Below are 22729 nucleotides of genomic sequence, written 5' to 3'. Positions count from 1 at the left end.
AATTGTAATAGATGCGACCCCAACCCTGAATACATATAACAAATATCCCACCTCCCCAATACATATACAAAATACCCCCCTCTTCCCCAATACATATACAAAATACCCCCCTCTTCCCCAATACATATACAAAATACCCCCCTCTTCCCCAATACATATACAAAATACCCCCCTCTTCCCCAATACATATACAAAATACCCCCTCTTCCCCAATACATATACAAAATACCCCCCTCTTCCCCAATACATATACAAAATACCCCCCTCTTCCCCAATACATATACAAAATACCCCCCTCTTCCCCAATACATATACAAAATACCCCCCTCTTCCCCAATACATATACAAAATACCCCCCTCTTCCCCAATACATATACAAAATACCCCCCTCTTCCCCAATACATATACAAAATACCCCCTCTTCCCCAATACATATACAAAATACCCCCTCTTCCCCAATACATATACAAAATACCCCCCTCTTCCCCAATACATATACAAAATACCCCCCTCTTCCCCAATACATATACAAAATACCCCCCTCTTCCCCAATACATATACAAAATACCCCCCTCTTCCCCAATACATATAAAATTCAGACTTACCTTGGGGATGGTGTCAGGTCGGCCAGTGGCTGTGGGGGGGGGGAGGGCAGTGGCTGCGGAAGGGGGAGGCACTGGCTGCGGAGGGGGGGGGGGCAGTGGCTGCGGTGGGGGGGGGCAATGGCTGCTGTGGGGGGGGCAGTGGCTGCGGTGGGGGGGGGCAGTGGCTGCGGAGGGGGAGTGGTGGCTGCGTGGAGGGGGGGGGGAATGGTGGCTGCGGAGGGGGGCAGTGGATGCGGAGGGGGAGTGGTGGCTGCGTGGAGGGGGGGGGGAATGGTGGCTGCGGAGGGGGGCAGTGGATGCGGAGGGGGAGTGGTGGCTGCGTGGAGGGGGGGGGAATGGTGGCTGCGGAGGGGGGCAGTGGATGCGGAGGGGGAGTGGTGGCTGCGTGGAGGGGGGGGGAATGGTGGCTGCGGAGGGGGGCAGTGGATGCGGAGGGGGAGTGGTGGCTGCGTGGAGGGGGGGGGAATGGTGGCTGCGGAGGGGGGCAGTGGATGCGGAGGGGCCGGCGGCCGTTCAGAGCTGTTGCCGCCATGCACGGTCCTCCCCTAGCTGCAGGCTTCTCTCTCCCTGTCTGTCCCACGCCGAGGTGCCTGAGGCTGACTCGCGCCAGACCTCCCTCTCACGCCGGCACTCACCGGAAACTGAGCGCAGCTGACAGAGGACCCGGCGCGCGTCAGCATCAGACACCTCGGCATGGGACAGACTGGGAGAGAGAAGCCTGCAGCGGGGGAGAGCCGGACATGGCGGCAACTGCACTGCCCGGCCACCAGCCCCCCACATCAACCCTGCGTTCGGAGAGAGCTAATACCGGACCCATACATATCCGGTATTACCTTTCATTTTATACTGGACGCAGGGGCAAAATACCAGGCTGTCCGGTTCAAAACCAGACACCTGGCAACCCTACGATCAGTATTGTTCTGAAAAGGTATGCAACAGGAGAGAAGATGGCAGAGGTGGGCACTCATCTCTTTAATAGTCTACTGCAGGCCTGCACAACTCCAGTCCTTGAGGGCCGCAAACAGGCCAGGTTTTCAGGATATCCCTACTTCAGCACAGCTGGCTCAATTAGTGGCTCAGTCATACTGAGCCACTAATTAAGGCAGCCGTGCTGAAGTAGGGATATCCTGAAAACCTGGCCTGTTTGCGGCCCTCGAGGACTGGAGTTGTGCAGGCCTGGTCTAGTGCTTGCAGACAAGGTGGGAGCCGGAAGTGTAGACACAGAATAAAGTCTGCCACCACACAAGGACAGAAGCTGAGATCAGGAAGACAATTTGCATGATTTTATTGCAGAGGTGAAGCCCAACGTTTCTGGGGGAATCCCTACGTCAGGTGCCGGACCTCGGCTTCTGTTCTTGTGTGTGCGGCTGACTTTATTCTGTGTATTCATTTCTGGTTCTGTTAATCCAATCTGTTAATTTGGGCTATGCGCAGCGCTGATTGGCCTGCCAGTCACTGCCGTAACCAGCACCACCCGCAGCGCTTCCCAGCATGCTTTCATGCCCCATGCTGCTTTGCAGTCAGCCAGCTCCCATTGACCTCCTGGCACAACTGTAACTAATGGGTCTGTCAGCACTGAGAGGTTACCATGTGGCAGCAGAGACTGATCAACCCTCAATGATGATGTAGAAGAATGCAGTTAATCTCAGCGAGGCGGAGAGAATAGCTAGAAATTCAGGTACAAATGTAACCGGAGTTATTTTAACCTCTGTCGTGTTAGCGTGGGATATTCTGTGTTATCAGCGGGTGCAGTAACCCTGGCAACATCTGTAACTCACAAACTCTGAGAGTTGATATGTCTTTTGATGCAAAATACACCGCCTGCTTTTCTGATCGATTTATTTATTTGCTGGATCTACACTACCGACACGCTTTATTACTCTGCGGCCAGATCCGCAAGCCGGGAGATTTCCCGGCTTGCTAGTGGCCGCCCGGCCACGCGTCTTCGGGAGCGTGCGCCCCCTGCACGCGCGTCCAGGGGCTCCCCGAGGGAGCCCTGGTGTCCCGCGATCGCGGGACAGCGGCAGGGGGTTCCGGGGGACCCGGCGGACCCGGCAGCGGTAGGGAGAGCGCCCCGATCGGAGGGCGCTCTTCCGCTGCTTCGGCGCGCGCCCGTCACTCTCGGGCGCGCGCCAGGCTACTGCTGCGGCCAAGAACGGGCAAATGCTCGAATAAACTTGGCCGCAGCAGTAGGGCTCATTTCTTTTACTAACTTTGCAGCCAGCTATAAAGTGACAATAATGTCAGGCAAACCCCCTGGGAGACCACACCAGAAATATTGCTTAGAGGTTAAATAGTCCAAAAAGAAAATTTGAGAATATTTATAAATTCGGGTGGGAAAAATTGTGAAAAATATATGGGAATTTTACCCCCCCCCCCCCTCCTTCACAGGGCCGCACACAGATTTCCCAGGGCCAAGGACTAGAGTTACGACCGGGCGTCCCCCCCGTCCCCCCACCGCCATGTCGGCGGCTTTGCGAGCCCCCCCATTTCACACCTCACCAGCCCCTTCTATTTCCCCCCAAAATACATACAAAACTCCCCACTACCCAAATACATACAAAATATACATACAAACTCCTCGCCCCCCAAATACATTAAAAAAACACCACCCCAAGTACATACAAAAAAATACACTCCCCCAAATAAATAAAAAAAAAAAAACCCACCCCACCCAAATACATATATATATAAAAAAAAAACGCCCCCCAAATACATATGTAGCCAAGTGCCCCTGACTATAGCCTTCTACTGGCCTCAACACTATAAGTCCTGGTAAGAACAGGCCGTGATGGGGTTAAACTCCTGTGCAGGGCCTAGCCTGCAGTTGCAGCCTGGATGGGTACTATGTTACTTATCCAGCAGCAGGCCTAAACCAGCAGTTAGTGTCATACCTGGGGAGGTTACTGACTGGGTCACATGTGTATGGTGTCAGTACCTAGACCTGCCCTGTTATATGGCTGGATTACAAGCCCTCTCCCCCAGGTATAAAAGCTGACAATCCACAAAATTGAGAGAGGTTGATTATGGGACAGTTTGGTACCCTTTTCCCTACCAGAGGGTCAAGGAGATTAGGAGGGGCTCTTGGGGCCTGCTCCAGGGCTGGAGAAAGATCATGCTGGTGTACAATAAAAGGAATGGAAGGTAGAGCACTGCAAAAAGCAAAGGGCTGGAGGCAAAAAAATAACTATTTATTGGGCATATAAGCCAAATGAACAAACACACATACTAAAAAACTCTATTTGTTTTGCCTCCAGCCCTTTGCTTTTTGCAGTGCTCTACCTTCCATTCCTTTTACTCTTTACCTCCTTACCGGTATTGAAGCACGCTCATCCGGTTCGAGTATACTCACAGCAGCAGTTCCATCGTGAGGATGTCCTCCACAGCTGCTTAATGGTTCCGGCGTTGCCAGTGTGAGGACGGGGCTCCACTCACGCACGTGGACACCGCGAGAGGAAGACACATGACGGAGACGACCATCGCGGAGGTGTGGATCGCCTGCCAGTCGCCCATCAGCCGCCACCCCCTGCACGGTACCCAACAGTCACAACGCGGGAGGAATCGTCAGGCACCCGGTGTAGGAGTAGGAGGCTCTGTCCACACAGGTCTCTGCCATCATCAGCTGGCATCGCGTCCCGGGGTGCCATCCCCGCTGTTAGAGGAAGGAGATGCAGCTCCATCTGGATTACGTGCAGTTGGCGGGTCAGAACCAACGAGCTGGCTTGAGGGCTACCCCGGCAGAGTCCAGGTGAGGTGGTGGTTGCACCCAGATTTTCTCACACATCTTTGGCTGAAGCGCACGGACCATCCACTTATCATTTATACATACCGGTGTTTATAACTACACACCCATTTATTTAATATGTGGACATTGCTACATTAGAGCATCAGCTTGGGGGTCCTTCCCCCCTTTTTTGCTGTTGTACAATAAAACTACCGTTGGACCACTATGGTGTGTGATTATTGGAAAGGAGTATTGCCTGTGGGGACCATCCTGCATCCAGCAGGATCCCCATGAGATGGAGGCGCTGCACAGTAAAGATATGGAGAAAGCCTTCCCTGTTGCTGCTCCCAAACTACAACTGCGGAGCCAGTCAGACCTCCTAAACCAGCAGGCGAGCTACAGAAGGTGTGTGCAAACTGGGGGGCGTGCCCCACAGGGGGGCGCGAGATTGTAAAAAAAAAAAAAACACCCCCCAAATACATTTTTTTTTTAAAAAACCACCCCCAAATACATAAATAAATAAAATACAAACTTACCTACAGTACCTTGGGGATGGTCTCAGGCCGGGCCCAGATGCCGGTCCTCTCGTTGACGCTGGACTCCGGCTAATCCCTCACTGTCCCACTCCGAGCTTCCGATGCTGGCGCACACCGGGCCCCTCTCATGCCTGAAGCTGAGCCCAGCTTGCTTCCGGCGCGCGGCGACGTCACAGAGGCCCGGCACGCACCAGCATCAGAAGCTCGGCGTGGGACAGTGGTGGGTTTAGTAGGCAAATGTAGCTGATTAACAATTAAACATTTTTTTTTTTTTTTTTAATAAAATGGACTTGCATTTTAAAATATTTTGATGAACTTTTTAACATTTCCGTGGTAAACAATAGTTTTTTTTTATTAGTGTTTTTACAATCTTTGTGCTATTTTGGCGATAACCCTTGTACAGTAATGATGCTTTCATTAGTCAACCAGATAATCATAAGTAGGTGAAAATTGTAAACGCACTTCAAAGCATTTGGTTGCTATGAGACATGAAATATTTTATATAGATGTTTTTATTTTAATAGTGTCAAATCACCTACATTTAACCCTTGAAACACGCCAATGCAATTAGTGCACTTTGATCCTTGCAAAGGGCAGAGCCTTTAACCTGCATTTCTATTCTTTCTGCAGTTATATTATTCTAGTCCCTTTAGTTATGATCCATGACTTAAATGTTTGGATAGATGCAAATGATGCAGCAAATAATTAATTACACATATTCTCACCACTGCTTCCGGCTTGTTTATTCAATTCTTATCACCCTTTCTCATTTCTTTACTTATTACATTTAAGAAAAGTGTTTTAATCTTGTTATTTATGTTAAAAAAAAAAAAAAGGGTGTGTGTGCCGGGCACACGCTTTGTCTTTTGTCACAGGAATTTGTATTTGTGATGGTGATATTTTTAATTAAAAATCAAAACACAATTTCAGTGACAAAACACGTTTGACTTGGAACGCGCATGCTCGGTACAACCCCTGTTTTAGCTATTTGCACTTCTATATTTATACTAACTGTGAATTCCGTGTGTGTGTGTGACACCCTCTGTGTCACTCTGTGTGTGTGTGTATGTCACTCTGTGTGTGTGTGTGCCTGTTTCAACACTGGGATCTCGGGTGACGCGGCTGTCTCACATCCCCGGGGCTCGGTCTCTCCCTTCTTCCTACCACAGCCTTGTTGCTCCTTTTTTTATCCATGCCCGGTGTTCCCTGGCTCCTCTTCTCCACCTCGATCCGGCTTATGTTATGCACATGAGCAGAGGCCCGCGATGCGCACAGGCCCGCGACCCATGATGCGCAGGTTCGATGGGCGCGCACCCATTAGTACCGTGACGTCACTTGCGTTGCGCGTTTTCGTATCATGGCAAGGAAAACACTGCAGGTGCCATCAGAGAAGTTTCACTTCAAATAAAAATCTGACCACTTTGGTAACTGGTTAGTTTCTTAGATGATTTTTTATTATGACTTTCATAGCTTTTTGGGAAAGGCCTGTTACCTATTCATTACACAACGTTCACTAATCCAAATGTTCTAGCTAGTCCCACACATTCATTGAATGTTTTAAAAAAAGTATTGCCTTTTTAAGGCTGATTGATCATTACCCTTCCCCATCTTCTCTTACACTTAGATTGGGAGCTCTAAGGGGTAGCGACGGCTTTTCCTATTGTTTTATGTCTGAAGCGCTTCTCCCCGTTGTGTTTTAATAGTCTGTCACATGTATTGTAAAGCGTTATGTACCTGGATGGTACTATATAAATAAAGATATACATACATACATACATACATACACTGACAACCCTTTTATTAGTTGAGTCAAGTTCCAAGAACCCAAAGATGTCTTATTTGACTTTTCACAACTAGAAGAAGACAAGTAGTGTTGGTATGTGCGCCTCCGGAACAAATAGATGTACCCTCATGATGCCGCACATAGAGCGCGCAACTGAAGAATTGTGACTCGGCAAGACAAAGAATTCTGACTTTGCCGCGTGACGGCCGGGTCACGTGCGTGGTTCAGCCAATGAGGGTGAACTGCTCACGTAATGTCACGGCCAAACCTCCGCACTGCGCGCGACATCGCATTTGCCTGGTGGATGTTTCGCGCAAGGGGAAGGCGCACGTGACATCACACGCTCCGTCACACGCTGCCATTATAATCGCGGTCTTATACTGTATCATACTAGACGATATAAAATGGTTCGCAACGCAGGATCAATACGAAAGGGCACAGCATGACTATTGGAAGGAAGTCTTTCTATGCTCCCTGTCACGGGAGACCAAGACTTACACACCAGGGATCAATTAGCCAGACAGAAAAATAGAGTTTATAAAGTTAATTTATTGGAATAAGAATTATCCACAGCTATTTACAGCAAAACAATACACACACTTATAACTGGGTAACTGGGGTACCCTATAGTCTTAGATGCTGAGACCTGCTAAAGAGATTTTCTCTGTTCTTCCTGCAATGTCCATGCAGCTTCTTCCAGCTTTTTCCCAGCTGTTGCTCCAAATGAAATCTGCTTCACAAGTAAAACGCTCTCTGCTCACAGCTAACAAAGAGCTGCTCTTATCTCACCGGGAATCTCCCCTCCCCCAGGTGTTTGCAACACACCCAGCCCCTGATTGGTGGGGGCAGGGCAACACAAACACAGTTACATGCAGAGCCTTACTTGGGAAGATCACAGACCACTTTGCAACAGTCCATTTGAAACCAAAATAAACCCCTGGTCCCTGTAGTGCTGGAACCAGGCTACAGAATACATATACACATATAACACAATACAAATGTATTACTGACAGGTAGGGGTAATGAAGGGCCTGACCTTTATTAAAAGCAGTCACATTTACCCCTGCCATCACACACCCTATAAAAGGTCTTATTTCTCTTTGTTTACACTTTAGCAGGGTTTGCAAGCGTGTGGCTGTAATAATGTTCGGCATCCCTATTATTTTCTAGTTGGGTCGTATGAAGGTACAGAGCCCAAGCCTCCACAGAACAGGTGTGGATAAAGGTTGGATTGGGGAGTCCTGTGTTTTGATCCCATTCTTGTTTCTCTTGCAGATGTTGCTGTAGTGGACATGAGCGATGTAGGAAGACAGCCTTCCCTTTTCTACCACCTCGGGGTCCGAGAAAGCTTTGACATGGCAAATAATGTTATTCTCTACCATGACACGGACCCTGATACAGCTCTATCCCTTAAGGTAACACACTTTTCTGTATGCACTCTAAAGTAATGCCTAGTAAGAGCCCAATATATTGTATATCTTAAAAATCTTTAAGATCAATTCAGCCAAAATAAGTCTACTTCAAAAATCATTGTATGCCAAAGCAGGATTCCATAAGTAGTGCGCATTTTACAAAATTATATAAAGTCAAGTTAATATATTCAAACAAGAAAAAGGACAAACGCACGACTCTCTTAGTGCAGTAGGTTAAAAGATGATGTATATTGTGGTAAAGGTGCGTGTCACACATATAGAATAGCAGTTCTTTAAAGCTTATCACGTGACATTGACATGGGTTACCTCAACACCATCACCATCTGGCCCCCACAGGTGGTGTAGAGGTATCGTGTTGCCAGGTTCCGATCGTCTCTAGCGGGTAAGGTTGGAAGCTTCCAATCGATCCACTTGTGGTGTTGAGGTCTCCAGCGGGAGCACGACCCGCAAGCCAGCGTGCTGGTCATGCTCCCGCTGGAGAACTCAACACACACTTCTTGCGTTTTTTATTATTATTATTATTTTTGTACATAGGATTGAACCAGGGGGTCTCTGGAGCTGAACCCCATTAATTTCAGGTCCGAGGGGTTGCCTGCTTCCCAAGATAGAGACCTCCTTAGTTAATGGTGATCAGACTGCTGCTTTAAAGCTACTAGAACATCTAAGAATATGATCTGTAAAGAAGCACAGGCAAAGGTGACAAACATATCACACACAATAAAAATATGACTTCCTGCATTTACCATGGCAAAATAAAATTATAAAAAAAGATAATTTATTCCTGCATACAGTGAGTAAATCTAGATAAATACTAGGCTCTTATTTCAGTGGTGTTCCAAACTTTGTAGCACCCTTCTCATAGGCCCCATATTAAATGTCCATGAGGGTAAATACTATACCTCAGACACATTGTGGTAGTTTGTGTGGGCAAGCCCCACGTAAATTTGAAAGAGGGGAGCTCCCTATTTCAACTTGGTGAGGATAGCTCTCCAAACTACCCAGGCCCTCAGAAACTTCCCCAAAGTTAGTGCCACCCCACAGATGCTGTCATAAATAAAGAGTTAAAAGCTACAAAAAATACACCCCAGAGAATTCTGGGCTTTCAGAGAGATTCCTTGAGCCGGCATCTAATGACGGATCCCCCTTTCAGTTTCACAAGGACGTACCCCTCTATAACCTTTTCAGTATTGTGTGAGATGCTGGTTAAGACGTCCTCCCAGCTATGACGTAACTGTTACATTATGAAGTGTGACTTTTAGGTCCAGTTACTGTTTAATCGGGCAGCACTCATAGTTAAACATAATTTCCTAATTTGTACCTTCTAAAGCTTTCCCAATACATTGTCTCACTTATTGATTGATCCGTCAACATAATATAATTGTTATTAGTATCGTTTATATAGTCCCATCATATTCTGCAGCGAGATATGATGGGGAACAGTAGTTACATAAATGGAATGGAATACAAAATAAGAACAAACGGGTACAAAAGGTACTGAGGGTATTGCTTGTCAGAGCGTACCATCTATTCTAGAGGGGATCAGGATCACAATTGAAACAAAAGGTTCAGGTTGCTGCTCACGGTGAGACTGACAGTGCGTCATGATGGATTGTGGGGGTTTCCAGATAGGCTTCCTTAAAGAGCTGAGTTTTCAGGAAGCTTTTCAAATTCTGAAAGCTGGGGGAGAGCCTGGTGCATGGTAGAGAATCCTAGAGATGGAGTAAAACACAGAAGAAGTATTTTATGTGTTAGTGCGAAGAGATTATATGACAAGAAGGGAAGTGTAGGTCATGGGCAGAATGAAGGTGTCATTTAGGGGAGTATTTGGAGATGAGGGGTGAGATTTAAGGGGTGGGGGCAGCATCGTTGAGGGCTTTGTAAAATGTTGTTCTAGAGTATATGGGAAGCCAGTATAGGGATTTACCTAGTAGAGCAACAGATGAAGAGCGGTTAGTAATGTTGGTGAGTCTGACAGCAGCATTTTCTATGGATTTCAGTGGTGATAGTCAGATGAAGGGAATGCTTACTAGCAGGAGGTTGCAGTAATTAGGGGATCTTAATATTTCCGAGGTGGAGGTGGCAGGACCCTGGGAGGGACTGAATGTGAGGAATGAAGAAGAGAGCGGAGTCAAAGATGACTCCAAGAAAGCGGGCATGGTTTGTGAAGTTACAGTATTAAGGTAGAGTTTGGATGTAGGGGTAATAGTTGAAAGGGGAAATATTCTGTTTTGGACATATTAATAAGCTTTAGGTAGTGGTGGTACATCCAAGTAGAGATAGTGGAGCAATAGTTTGACAAGATAAGAGAGAAGGGCAAATGTCATACGCATACATATGATACTGAAAGCCACCAAGGGAAGATATATAGAGTGAGAAAAGCAGATTCTTGTTGGACCCCAACAGAAGCTGGGAGTGAAGAGGAAGGAGACGCCAGAGGAATGAAGTACTGAAGCAGCGGTTATATATGTATGCCATGAACCAGGAGAGGGCAGTGTCATGGTCCATGACACCGGCCTCCATGACTCATGGAGGCCAATCTGCATTAGAACATGATTTCCTCCAACTGATATTTAGCAGTGCAGGAGCACTTTTGGAGTTAGCTGGTTGAGTTAGTGTGCCATGTTTTTGGCTTAAATTTTCAGGGCAGCATGTGGCAGGGACGGCCCTGTCTGGGGTTAATGAAAGTGTACTGTTTTATAGAGAAGTTGCCAGTCCAGGACAGGAAATGGGAGAAAGGAGAGATTCTAATGATGTGGAAAATTGAAGGGGGTGTACAGCAGAGGTTCCCAACTTTTTTTTACATTGTGCACCCCCTCCTAGAAATGTTGTTCTGCGATCCCCTAATTAATAAATCTTATTGCCTTCTCATCAGAGCATAGCTAACAAAACTGTTTGACCAATCCCAAGAAGTATAGTGTCCTGAGATGGTGGGGGGAATAAGGCTGCATCGTGTGTGAAGACCGTATGAGTGGTGTAGCTGTCAATTACTGCCAAAGCATTGTGGGGGTGACTCTGGAAGCTACTGCTGTAACAGTCAGTTATACCACCCACATATAAGGAGTAGTTTGGGGCCTCACATAGTGCATAGTCCCAACACGGGCCAAGGAACCCACTATATTGCCCGGGATCCATCATTACATATTTTTGTGGGGTAGACCCCTAGGGAGTCCCGAACCCCCTGTTGTGAATCACTGGTGAAAAACATGTAGGTATCTGTATGAGCATGTTGTGTTAGCTGTGGTGGGTGCAGAGGTTAGAGTGAGGTTGAAGATTAGGAGCTGGTGATCAGAGAGTGATGAGAGTTTGAAAAGTTAGAGACTGAGCAGAATCAGGAGAAAACAAGGTCAAACGTATTTCCATTGCAGTGAGCAGGAGAGAGAGTCCCCTGGGGAGAGACTACATGAGAAGGTTAAAATTAAAATGAGAGGTAGGGAATGGGGGGGGGGGGGGGGTTATGATTTTAAATACAATTTAATATTATGTCTTTTGAATTTCCCACAGTGCACTGCCTCTCGGTGAGGATTGTTAACTTTTTTGATTTTCTACTTTTACGTAATTTCTACTTTATGGCTTACACTGCAATAATGAGAAATCTCAACAACAAAGTAGCAAATGACATAGAATTTCCATTGAAGGTGGAATCCATGCCTTATTCAGTTAGGTTTTGTGTTTGTTTATTTTTTTGGTTAATTTATCATCTCTAAACAGTCCCAGATATTTTAGCTTATGATGTAGGTTTTTTTATTGTGAACCTGTGATGTATTTTTAACTTATTGGAATGAATGGATTAGATGTGCATAGTTGAAATGAAGAAGGTCTATACACCTCTATTTATACAAAAAGTGTTAATCCAACACACGTGAACAAGCGCCAAAGAATTACATCACATACTCGTCCCAAAGAACAAGTCAAAGCAATTTAACTAGTATAAGCATAGCATAGAATTAGATATGCAATCTAATTAAACTATAAAAATGCACTAACGCATATAGATAGTCAGTATATATATATATATATATATATATATATATATATATATATATATATATATATATATATTGACTAATATATATATATATATATACTGACTAATATATATATATATATATATATATATATATATATATATACTGACTATGTGTGTATATATATATATATATATATATAAAATAATTATTTAAAAAAATAAATATATAAAATAATGATTAAAAAAAAATATATATATATATATACACACACACACACACACACACAATGTGCAAGCTCCATAGCGTAACTCTGTATCAAAGTTTTAATACAAAATAAAACATTCCCACGAACTTTCACTCACAAGTGAAGCAGTAATGATCGTATTTGAGATTGTAAAACTCTACTGTACAAGACGGGACTTACGAATACTGTACAATGGAGGTCAGCGAGACAAGTCCCAAACAGTCCTTTTTTGCTCACCAGCAGTGAAATGGTGTCCACAGAGGTATCGGGCCACACACAGAACAAGCCAGCAAGGTCTCTCCAGAGGGAAAAGAACCTCCAGAAGATTCAAATGGTTTCCACCACACAGTGTATCAGCCAGTTCAGGGCATCAATGCATGTAACTTTCCGTGTTTCGTCACTTATGTATTGTGTATATATACAATAATTAACCAAGTGAAAAACGCATCCTCAACAGGAGGTGTGTAGAGTGAGTATAATGGTGAATAAGCTGCATTAATAAATAATAAAATACAGGTTAATAAAACTGTATTCCATCCAAACACACACACACACACACACACACACAAAAACATGATCAAACAAACACAGCTCAAGCTAGAACACAACCATAACCAATATAGATTTCAAATAATACATATGCAATGGAGCAGACAGCCTATGTCTTTGAAGGAGACCCTATTCATAATGATGATATAGGCACATAAGATGTAGACCGTGTCGGATTTCCCGTTAGGCCCGGGCCTAAGGCGGCAAAATATTGGGGCTGCAAAAATGTCCACCCCCATTTGCATTTGCTGTGCTCTCGGCATATCGGACCTAATGGGAAGAGACTTGCTTACCTGTGCCGGCGGCCCCCATTCTGCCGCCCTGTTTCTCCCTCAAAATTGAACGTCTTGACGGCGCGGACGGCACAAACGGCGTCTGTCAAATAACCGTCATGACGTCGCGTTACCACGGTAAACAGATGCCGTGCGACGTCATTTGACGCTGGATTCTGAAGGGGAAGCAGGGTGGCAGACACAGATAAGCGCCTAAGGGCGGCGGATTTGGAAATCCGCCGCTGGATAGAGATATATATACACCCACAGTGTCCTCTGAGTACAGAGGTACTTTTCTCATACAGTATGTTAGAACCAGAACCTATATAAGAATAATTATAGGTTTCAACCTATACAATATAATGTATTCTACCTCCAATACTGTGTCTTGACAAAGGTGCGTTAGCACCGAAACGTTAAACAGATTTCAAGAATTATTTTAACATGGAGTTACCTAGCGTATTTCATATTTATCACATTATTGGTGGAGAAGACAAATTCGCAGCCGGTAGCACCCGAGATCATTTTCGAAATACTTGCTTGTTGTGCATTTCTTCCCTTGTTCCATAGTTGAAATGAAGTCATTTTTTATGGAAGAATTCATAAAATTCATACCATTGTAACATTTGTTTCATAATTTGGTTAGATACTTTAAATTAATTTGCAAATTTGTGCTTAAAAGCTCAATTCTAAAAAAGCACAGCAACAAGTATGACCGGATATATAATACTCACATAATTACCATTTAGTTATTGACGTGTACAATGCAACAATGATTCCAAAATTCAAGTTATCAGCATAGAGTTCAAATTCATTTCTTAAACAAAATTACAGCGGTGGACTTTTTACACATTCTCCCTAAAACATTTTATTTTCCAGTAGAAACCTCTGGACTCCTGGCTGGGTTGTAATGGTAATCAAGTCCTTCAGACAATGACTTGCGGAGCAGATTATAAACATTAATAGTTCAATCTTTAATGCTCAATTCAAAACAAAAATGAAGTTAATATCACTATAACATCTCTCCAAGAAGCTGTTTTTCAGCAAGCCACGACCTACAGTACAGTACCATTGTAACATTTGTTTCATAAATTGATAAGATACTTAAAATTTGTGCTTAAAAGCTCCATTCTAAAAAAGCACAGCAACAAGTATGACCGGATATATAATACTCACATAATTACCATTTAGTTATTGACATGTACACTGCAACAATGATTCCAAAATTCAAGTTATCAGCGTAGAGTTCAAATTCATTTGTTAAACAAAATTACAGCGGTGGACTTTTTAAAATTGCAGTTCAGACATTCTCCCTAAACTTCAGAGAGCATGATAACAACATTAAAGCAGCAGGACCTGTTTTTTTTTTTTTTAAATAGATGGGAATCATGGGGTCCTGCAGCTGATTCGCGTTAATACCCGTTCCAGGTACCCCTGCTTCCCTAGATACTTACCTCTGTAAGGGGTGCTGTTAGCCGATCCGTAGGTTTAAAGCTCCTGGTTACGGGGGCCAATAGGAAGCTGCAGTGATGACGTAACGGCTTTCTATTTGCCCGCATGATCGGCAGCTTTAAATCCACCATTTTGTTAGCCCCACAGAGCCCAGCCGATGCTACTACCAGCAAACCCCTACATAGGTAAGTACAGTATCTCAGGAAGTAGGGAGTCCCCAGAGCTGAAATAAATGCGGTTCAGCTCCGAAGACATCCTGCTTCAAACCTATAATGCATAAAAAGAAAAGGAAAGCAGGATTGCTGCATTACAGCTCTGTCTCTATAGCTTTTGTTTAAATGGGACAAGTATGTTAACTAAAATTGTCCAAATTATTTCCAATAATTTCTCTCTTCTGTTTTATTTTAGGACATGGCGTCTCAGAAGAACACAGTAAGTGTTAAACCCTCTGCTCTTCAGTAATAGATTACCGTAAAATGTAACTTGTTACTTCCAACCACCCCCTCTTAACCAACACGTGCGTTTCGGACTCTTCTTTACCAAAGGAGTTCTAAACCGAACCTAACGAAAGAGGCCTTGAGTGAAAAAGAAACATACAAGTAGAAATACTAACAAATGCTTAAAAAAAAATAGACAAGTATCTACTTCACTCCTTGCACAACCCTGTGAGTTTGTATCTGCTATTCATTGTAAATACTATTTTATTTAGCCCCTGCCCTTCTTTTGGTTGTTACAACATTACTTGTATATGTTATGGTGAGAAAAGAACTGAATAGTTTATCTGACATCTGCAGAAAGCTTGGAAGTTATACATGTTAATGTAGAAAACGTTCGGATCATATGGTAAAGAGATTTTGTCGGTGCCATTTGCATCCCATGGTAACTCGGAAATTCTGCGTTATAACAAAATATTCAGCGTTATCAGTAGGTAAGATTAACCTGGCTACATCTGTATGTATGTTTTATTTCCTATGCTTGTACTGAGGCTTTACCTGTTGCTTTAGTCAAATGTATTACTAAACCTCCGTTATTATGTTAAAGGTGTCGTTCTAGTCCTGTTCATGTCAAAGTAACAAATTATATTTACTTTGTTTACAAGCATTTCCAAGATAACTTTTAAAAATGATATAGTGGTCTGATAATTGCCTTTAAATAAAGCCAACAATCACCAATACATAACACATTAAATCAACCACTGCCAATAATATGTCCTGGTGATAACTGTGGCTGTACCTTAAACTCAATTGGTATACTTTGGGCAGTATTACAGTTATGCATTTGTAGAGCAATCTGTGTTCCAATTTCTTTATATGCCGTGTAATAAAAATATGCACAAGAACATTTAATCTTTAAATATGAATCATTGGTATTTCTCTAGGGGGCAGTTCTAACATTCAGCAGTCATGGTACAAATATGGAATGATTTACAGACATGAAGTTTCTCACACTGGGTTATATTCCCCACAATGCTTTGGATTTTTTTTTTTTTACTTGGATAGAGCTGGAAATCTAGTATGTACACTTTAAAATAAAAAGCCATACGTGATATCTAGACAGGCATTTGTAGATAGATTAAAAGAAATTGGGTTCTATTTATCAAGGCAACTTTGGATCAGAACTGGAGCTAAGAGGAGCTTTTTCATGTTGCACCTGTGTCCATTTGTCAATGTTCTTTGCAATTAGGGAAGTGTCAACAGGATGAGCCAATTACTTTATTATACTATAATATAACATATTCAAATCTGCATCTAATGTGTGGGATAACCACCTCTGGCCAGCAATCTGCAGCAGATATATTTGAAACAACTGTGATTATATACCCAGTATTACCAACCTAGCCTAGTGTCATGGTCACGTTAACGCCTTTAGCCTATTCTGTTATGGTAACAATACAGCAACTAAGACAATGGCGAAACTACTGCCCGGGCACATTCTGGGGGGCTCCAGCTTGGTAAACCTGGAGATACCATGGAGATACCATGGAGATACATGGCCAAAACCATAGTCTCCTGGTGAAACCCAGAGTGGTTTCTGCTTGAGTAAATGCTGGGTCCGGGCTGTGCCCGAAGTCTCTCCTTGCCGGTATGATCATACACCAACAGCGTTCAACAACCCCATGTAACCTCTACATGTGTCGCACTGCGTGCTTCGACAGGAGGTCAGGTTGTTGCACGTTATTGGTGGAGAATCATACCGGTAAGGAGAGATATCGGGCACAGCTGACAGAGAGAGTGGTCCAGAAACAAGCATTTACTCCATCAGCTCTCCGACAGCTTTGGACGCCGCGGTGTCAAACGATGCCGCGGGGTCATGTGACAGCGCAACGTCACATGACCCCTTGGCGTCATTTGACACCAGAGACAAGGTAAGGGGGTGGGGGACACGAGCAGAGGGGGAAAGCATGTATGGGGGCGCAGAGGAAACAGTTTGCACACCTCTGCTTTAGTACACCACCTCTTCTATTTACTAAATCCCACTGAATAAGTGAATCACCCTCTAAATGAACTGCCCAGTCATGAGTTTCATCCCACCATGTTTCAGTAAGGCCTACAGTATGCCATCATACTGCTCCTATAGTGCTCCCTTCTAGCTTTAATTCAAGCTCCCCCATTTTTACACAACTGAATCGGTTAAAGGCATTAACGTGACATACATATTTAACTTTGAGTTATACTCATGTTAATTTACTTTCTTGATAAGAAATTTACAGGAGAATATCGTTTACATTTCTAATTCTTTTTATCCGATCCAACATCCATGACTATCTGCCTCCTGTAAGGAAAAAATGAATCATACTTAATACCATATTGGTTCGTGTCATTGAGTGGGAACAAAAAGGTTACATACAATAATGAGCAGTAACCAAGGATAAGAACAAGAACACATTTACTGGGACATATGATTGCATCAAGAAGGGAAGTCACAAATCATGTCATTAGGCCTAAGTGTATGATCTGTAGGTTATCATTTGAAGAATGTATGCATGGAGGGGTGTTAGGGAGGCAGTTGCTGAGGCCATTTGCCTCCCCCAGACTAAGTAATTACATTTCTACTCCTAATTTATTGGCCCATAGAGAAATCTTAATATGAGCTATGATGTACAGAACCACAGGGAGTTCTCTTCCCAAGATGAACAAGATTATGGAAGCACCCAAGCATGTATCTGAATTTAAAGCATCAGTTAATGGTTCACACAATGAAAATAAACATGCAGTGCTCTATAAAAATAGTATATTTCTCTGTTTCCTTTTCCTCACCCGTCCAAACTTAAATGCGCAGTCCCAGAGCGTGAAGTAGTGAGTGATATTTTTAACCCCATGAGCCGTCATCTCGAAAGCTGATTGTTTAAAATCCCCCTTTATTTATATTGCCAGGATGGGAAGCAGAGGGTCCCCAGAGCTGAACTCCACTATTTTCAGATCCAAGGGTGCCCTTGTTCCTGAGATATTTACTGGTAAAGTACTGGCATTTCAGTCCCCTGCATGGGGAAACAAAATGGCGCTTTAAATTTCCTGCATCATGCGGGCCAATAATAAGTTTCTATGTCTTCCTGAAAATAGCGAGGTTTATCCCTGGGGAACCCCTGGTTTCCATTATGAAAAAGTAGGTGTGGGGTGGGGGGGGGGAGAAGCTTCGGTAGGGGAAGTTGCTGCATTAAGTGCTGTATGATGTTGAGGAAATGTCAGAAGGGTCAGCGCTGGTGGCTCTATGGTATTCCATGAACGTCATGCTTATTCTGCTCATGTTTAAGGGAGATCGCTGGGAACTGAGGCTGCAATCAGAATGGCACAGGAGGACTTCCCCTACTATTCTGACATCATAGGGTAGATTGGGGCTGTTTGATTATTACACTAGCAATCACATGACCATGGGGCTGGATTACCTGTCAGTATGGTGTTGTGCACGTGGGGTTAATAGAGAGAGGATGGGGAGAAAGGATAGAACAGGGAGATGGGGGAGGGATTGGTTATAAGGGATTGAAGTCCTATAAAAAAAAAAAAAAGTACACAAACTGATTATAAATAAACTTAACCCCCCACCCCCAGAAAACAACAACAAAAATCAGGTGTAAGTATTTTTTAAAACCAGGGTGGCATCAGGGGAGGCTGTGGCTTGTGATTTTACCTACATTTCACTTTGCCATGGCTCTGTAACAACATAATACGACAAGAATAGTGGTCAAAGCAAGTCCCCTTCTTGAGGCTTTTCCTCTTCTGCATTGTCACTTGTCCCACCCTGCTGCTGCTATTTCTGTGCTACAGGGAGAGTGGTGGTGGGGGGGAGGAGGGGGGAGGAAGGGAGAGGGGGGGTGAGAGGCGGGGGGAATAGAGGATTACGGCCTAGATCCACAAAGCTCAGTTAAATAGAGGCTTTATTACGTGACGTTACCTAAAACAAGAACGGACGTTATGTTCCCTCAAACTTAATTATACAATGCCTGTCCTTCCTCTCATTAGCATAGACTTGATGTCATGTTAGTGTTGCATAATGTGACGTTGTCTTCAAATAATGTGACATCAAGTATGTTCTAGCATGACTCCGATCCAGACCCTGGAATAGGGGTTTAACTCGAGTTGAAAAGGAGAGGCGAGGGAAATAATGCTGGGAAATTATGCTACGTTAGATAAATCTTACTTAAAGCTGCAGTTCAGGCAATATCCTGTATGTGTGTTTTTTTAAATTAAATCAGTTCTGTAGTAAGAAAAAATACATTTAGCATTTTCTGTTTAAAAAAAACAACAACTTTGAAAGACCAATTTTCTTGTATTCTATTTTAACAAGTATGCTTGTTCCTATAGCAACGATTTACATTCCCCATATTTAAAGATGTCGCCAAACTTTGCCGATCAATAGACGGAGAACGAATTGACCGGCAGCTATGCAGTTCTTTAGGTAATTAGAGATTGCCCACATGAAACTATTGAAGTAAAAAAAAGAAAAAAAAAGACTGAACTGCAGCTTTAACTGTTGTGTTACTCCCATCCAGGCCCTATACAGTATTTCCATGAACGGCTGTGCGTAACGCCAAGTTTAGATATGACATGACTTTAAACCTCCCAGGTTAATCTTAACGCAGTTTTGTGGATATATAATGCTAGTGTAATGCCTCATTTACATATGATTTGCATGTCATCACTAACGGCCATTATAGTGTGTGTGTGTGTGTGTGTGTGTGTGTGTGTGTGTGTGTGTGTGTGTGTGTGTATATATATATATATAATATATATATATATATATATATATATATATATATATATATATATATATGTGTATATATATATATGTGTATGTGTATGTATATGTATATATATTAATATATAATCTCAAACATAAACAATTAAGTAACACTAATGGGTGTATTGCGTGTTAAATTGGTGATAATAAATTAACTAAAACTATGTCTATGTGAAAATGTGAGTGTGGGATGGTGATAAAAATGTGGCGTGTAATCTGTAAATAACCAGTGGCCTAAACATAGAGATAAATACATATCACATAAAGTCCAAACCAGTTTCCAAAAAGTAGTGTCCAGTGAATTTAAAGAAATCCAGTACCAGCTAAGTGATACTTATGGAGACTGCTGCAGCTTCTTTAGTGGTTAGCAAACCAGAAAAATTCTGTAAAACAAAAGGCAAAAAGAAGTGCAAGCTCCATAGCATAACTCTGTTAAAAACGAATATATATTTAATAGTAAAAGGAGAGAAAACAGGGTCTTTTGGACCTGCACTCACAAGAAGTAAAAAGAAAGCAAGCATTTAAGAGATAATCTCTGTGGATGACGTCACCAGATTGGAGCCGGGGTCTGGAGCTGGTACAGCTGGGCGCATGGAGAGCGGGTCGTTGGTCCGTTTTGGCATGCCTCCTGGTGAATTAACTTTCCAAGATGGGAACCATATGTGGGCAGGCAACACCTTTGATCCAATAACAGGCCACAGTTTCTCAAATCCAGCATCTGCGTTATCTTCCACTCATACAGAGAGAATTCAGACTTCCTCGCGCTGACTCTGTAACGTGATGACGTCAGCCAACGTCCTGACGCGTTTCGTCACGTGAGTGACTTCCTCAGGATAGGGGGTACAGTAAAGGGTAAATAGTTAGTCTGTAAGGATCCCTGAAGATCCAATATACCGGCACAGCATAAGTGATAATCACAAAAAATGGTTTATTGGGTCCAAAATGCACACACATGCTTGACGTTTCGGTCCCCAGCGGGACCTTCTCAGCTCACGCGGATCCGATTATAACGCAGGCTGAGTGTGGCTCCCGATTTAGAACCTCTCCAAAATTATTATTTTTTCATTTTTTTTTCCCTCAAAGCTTTATTGCTAACGGACACACCCTCCCCCCCCCCCCCATTAAAATTTAACTATGAACGCAATCATGTCAAAAAAGAAATATCTATTAGAGAAACTTACTTTAAGCTATCAATAAAACTTTAGCCTCACTGAAACTTGTTGTAGCTTGGCACTTAGAAATAAACAAGTAAGCTCAATCACAGACCTGGTGAAGTATAGTACAAATTAATTACAGCTTTCATTTAATTACTTAAATTAGTTGCGGTCCACATTAAAATAGTCGGCATTTAAATCGCCCTCCTCATTACGAGCGCCCGGATCTCTAGAAGGGGGAAAATTATTTTTAATGATAGTAAAGTGTACTCTAAGATTTATAATAATAATAAAAACATTTTTTTTTAAGTGTACTGCCATTTAAGAATGGCTGAATGTGTATTCTGGGAAAAGTATTCTTTATTCCACATTTTATTATCTGCCAATTCCATTAACACAAATGTATGTCAAAGAGAACTGCAAAATGATGGGAGTCCCCTACAGCTAGCAGCAAACAGATCATAGCTGCACATCCAAAGAAACACAAGCATGGAAGGGGCGAGACTCGATCACTGCTAGAAAATTAATAGCTGGAGTTAACGAGAAGTTAAAAGGCAAAGTGGCTGTAACTTTGGAAACTCACACACTCACACACACCTACCTCTCTTGATTCTTCTGGGATTGGGCTGCCACCGGCTCTCCCTCCCCCCCTCCCCCCTCGCGCTGATCTGTCAGCCGGAGGAGAGGAGCTGCATGCTGCTGCATATACAGGAGTGCATCCGCGATGGTTGGGAAACCAGTGACAGTGCTGGCAATGAGCCTCATGACAGATACAGGGGTTACATGCACAAAATTACACAAACACATACATATATAAGAGATCACAGAGGCATACAGTATGATTTCAGTAAAGCAATTTGCACCAGGCTCTGGAAATAAAAGGGGTAGAGCAAGAACACAGTACTGGGATATGAAAGATATGAAATGGTTGTGTAATGCTAACATCCAGTGTTTGTTAAATTGTAAGCCAGGGGCTCAGGGCTGTCTTAACGTATGGGCACGCTGGGCAGTTGCCCAGGGGCCCCACAGCATAAGGGACCCCACGCGTCCGGCCCATGCTTGCCCACCAATGCTCTCCCCCTACCCGGCACACCAACTCCACTCGCTCTCCCCCCGCCCGGCACCCCGGCTTGCTCTCCCCTTGCCCAGCACCCCGGCTTCACTTACTCTCCCACCGCCCGGCTCCCCATCCCAGCTTACTCGCCCTCTGCCCGCCCGGCACCCTGGCTCGCATCACAACCGCTCGCAGCCTAGCAGTGCAGCACTTCCGGTGCCTGCTGCTGCTAGTGAGCACGTGGGAGGCTGGGAGCGACAGTGTAGGCAGGGTCCCACGTACTGCTCTGCCCGGGGGCCCGGAATGTTGTTAAGATGGCCCTGCAGGGGCTGGGTGTACAGGTTTCAAGCATGCTGCTGCCGCCTGCCGGTAAATCAGGTAAATTATCTACTTCTGCAGTATGTACAAATGCAAAATATTAAGAGAAACAACATTGCCACAAATATATACGAATAAACAATAACTACACACTTTCTGAAAGTTGTGAAGTGGTATTCTACGCATAATACTTGCTTATAATAGTTTAATCAAAGATTTGTTCTTACTCAAAGTTATTTAAATAATCACTGTTCATTCAAGAATAAAAAGAACCTTTGTTTAAGGGTTGGATGAAACCACTGTACCATTGGATGTTGAAATCAAGGTTGCCTATCATTAGTGAAATGTTTGTGAGTTCAATCCTCTCTACTTCCTATGAGACCCCTTTTTATAGCTGGACTG

At 43.7% G+C, this 22729-nt stretch overlaps 1 protein-coding gene and 1 long non-coding RNA gene across 5 annotated transcripts in view; one reads left to right on the top strand and one right to left on the bottom strand.

Annotated features, from left to right (window-relative positions):
* The window catches only part of MAP3K15 (mitogen-activated protein kinase kinase kinase 15), a 201748-nt gene that overhangs the window by 75839 nt on the left and 103180 nt on the right, over window positions 1-22729 (top strand). For all 3 annotated transcript variants that reach the window (XM_075594301.1, XM_075594300.1, XM_075594302.1), the window contains exons 2-3: window positions 7924-8063; window positions 14975-14998. In XM_075594301.1, coding sequence (XP_075450416.1) covers window positions 7924-8063; window positions 14975-14998 — 164 coding nt within the window. The remainder of the gene's footprint in view (window positions 1-7923; window positions 8064-14974; window positions 14999-22729) is intronic.
* Window positions 16782-22680, bottom strand: LOC142491562 (uncharacterized). Of its 2 annotated transcripts, none has more exons than XR_012800427.1 (3): window positions 22601-22680; window positions 20299-20624; window positions 16782-17338 (listed from the first exon to the last, which is right to left on the bottom strand). It is a non-coding gene; the product is annotated as an uncharacterized LOC142491562 (long non-coding RNA). The 2 variants fall into 2 exon arrangements; XR_012800426.1 differs by lacking the exon at window positions 22601-22680 and adding an exon at window positions 21557-21991.

This window comes from Ascaphus truei, chromosome 3 (genome assembly GCF_040206685.1).
Source record: "Ascaphus truei isolate aAscTru1 chromosome 3, aAscTru1.hap1, whole genome shotgun sequence".
Classification (NCBI taxonomy): Eukaryota; Metazoa; Chordata; class Amphibia; order Anura; family Ascaphidae; genus Ascaphus; species Ascaphus truei.
The sequence above is the reverse complement of the archived record's forward strand: the minus strand, read 5'-3'. Positions and strand labels throughout refer to the sequence as shown.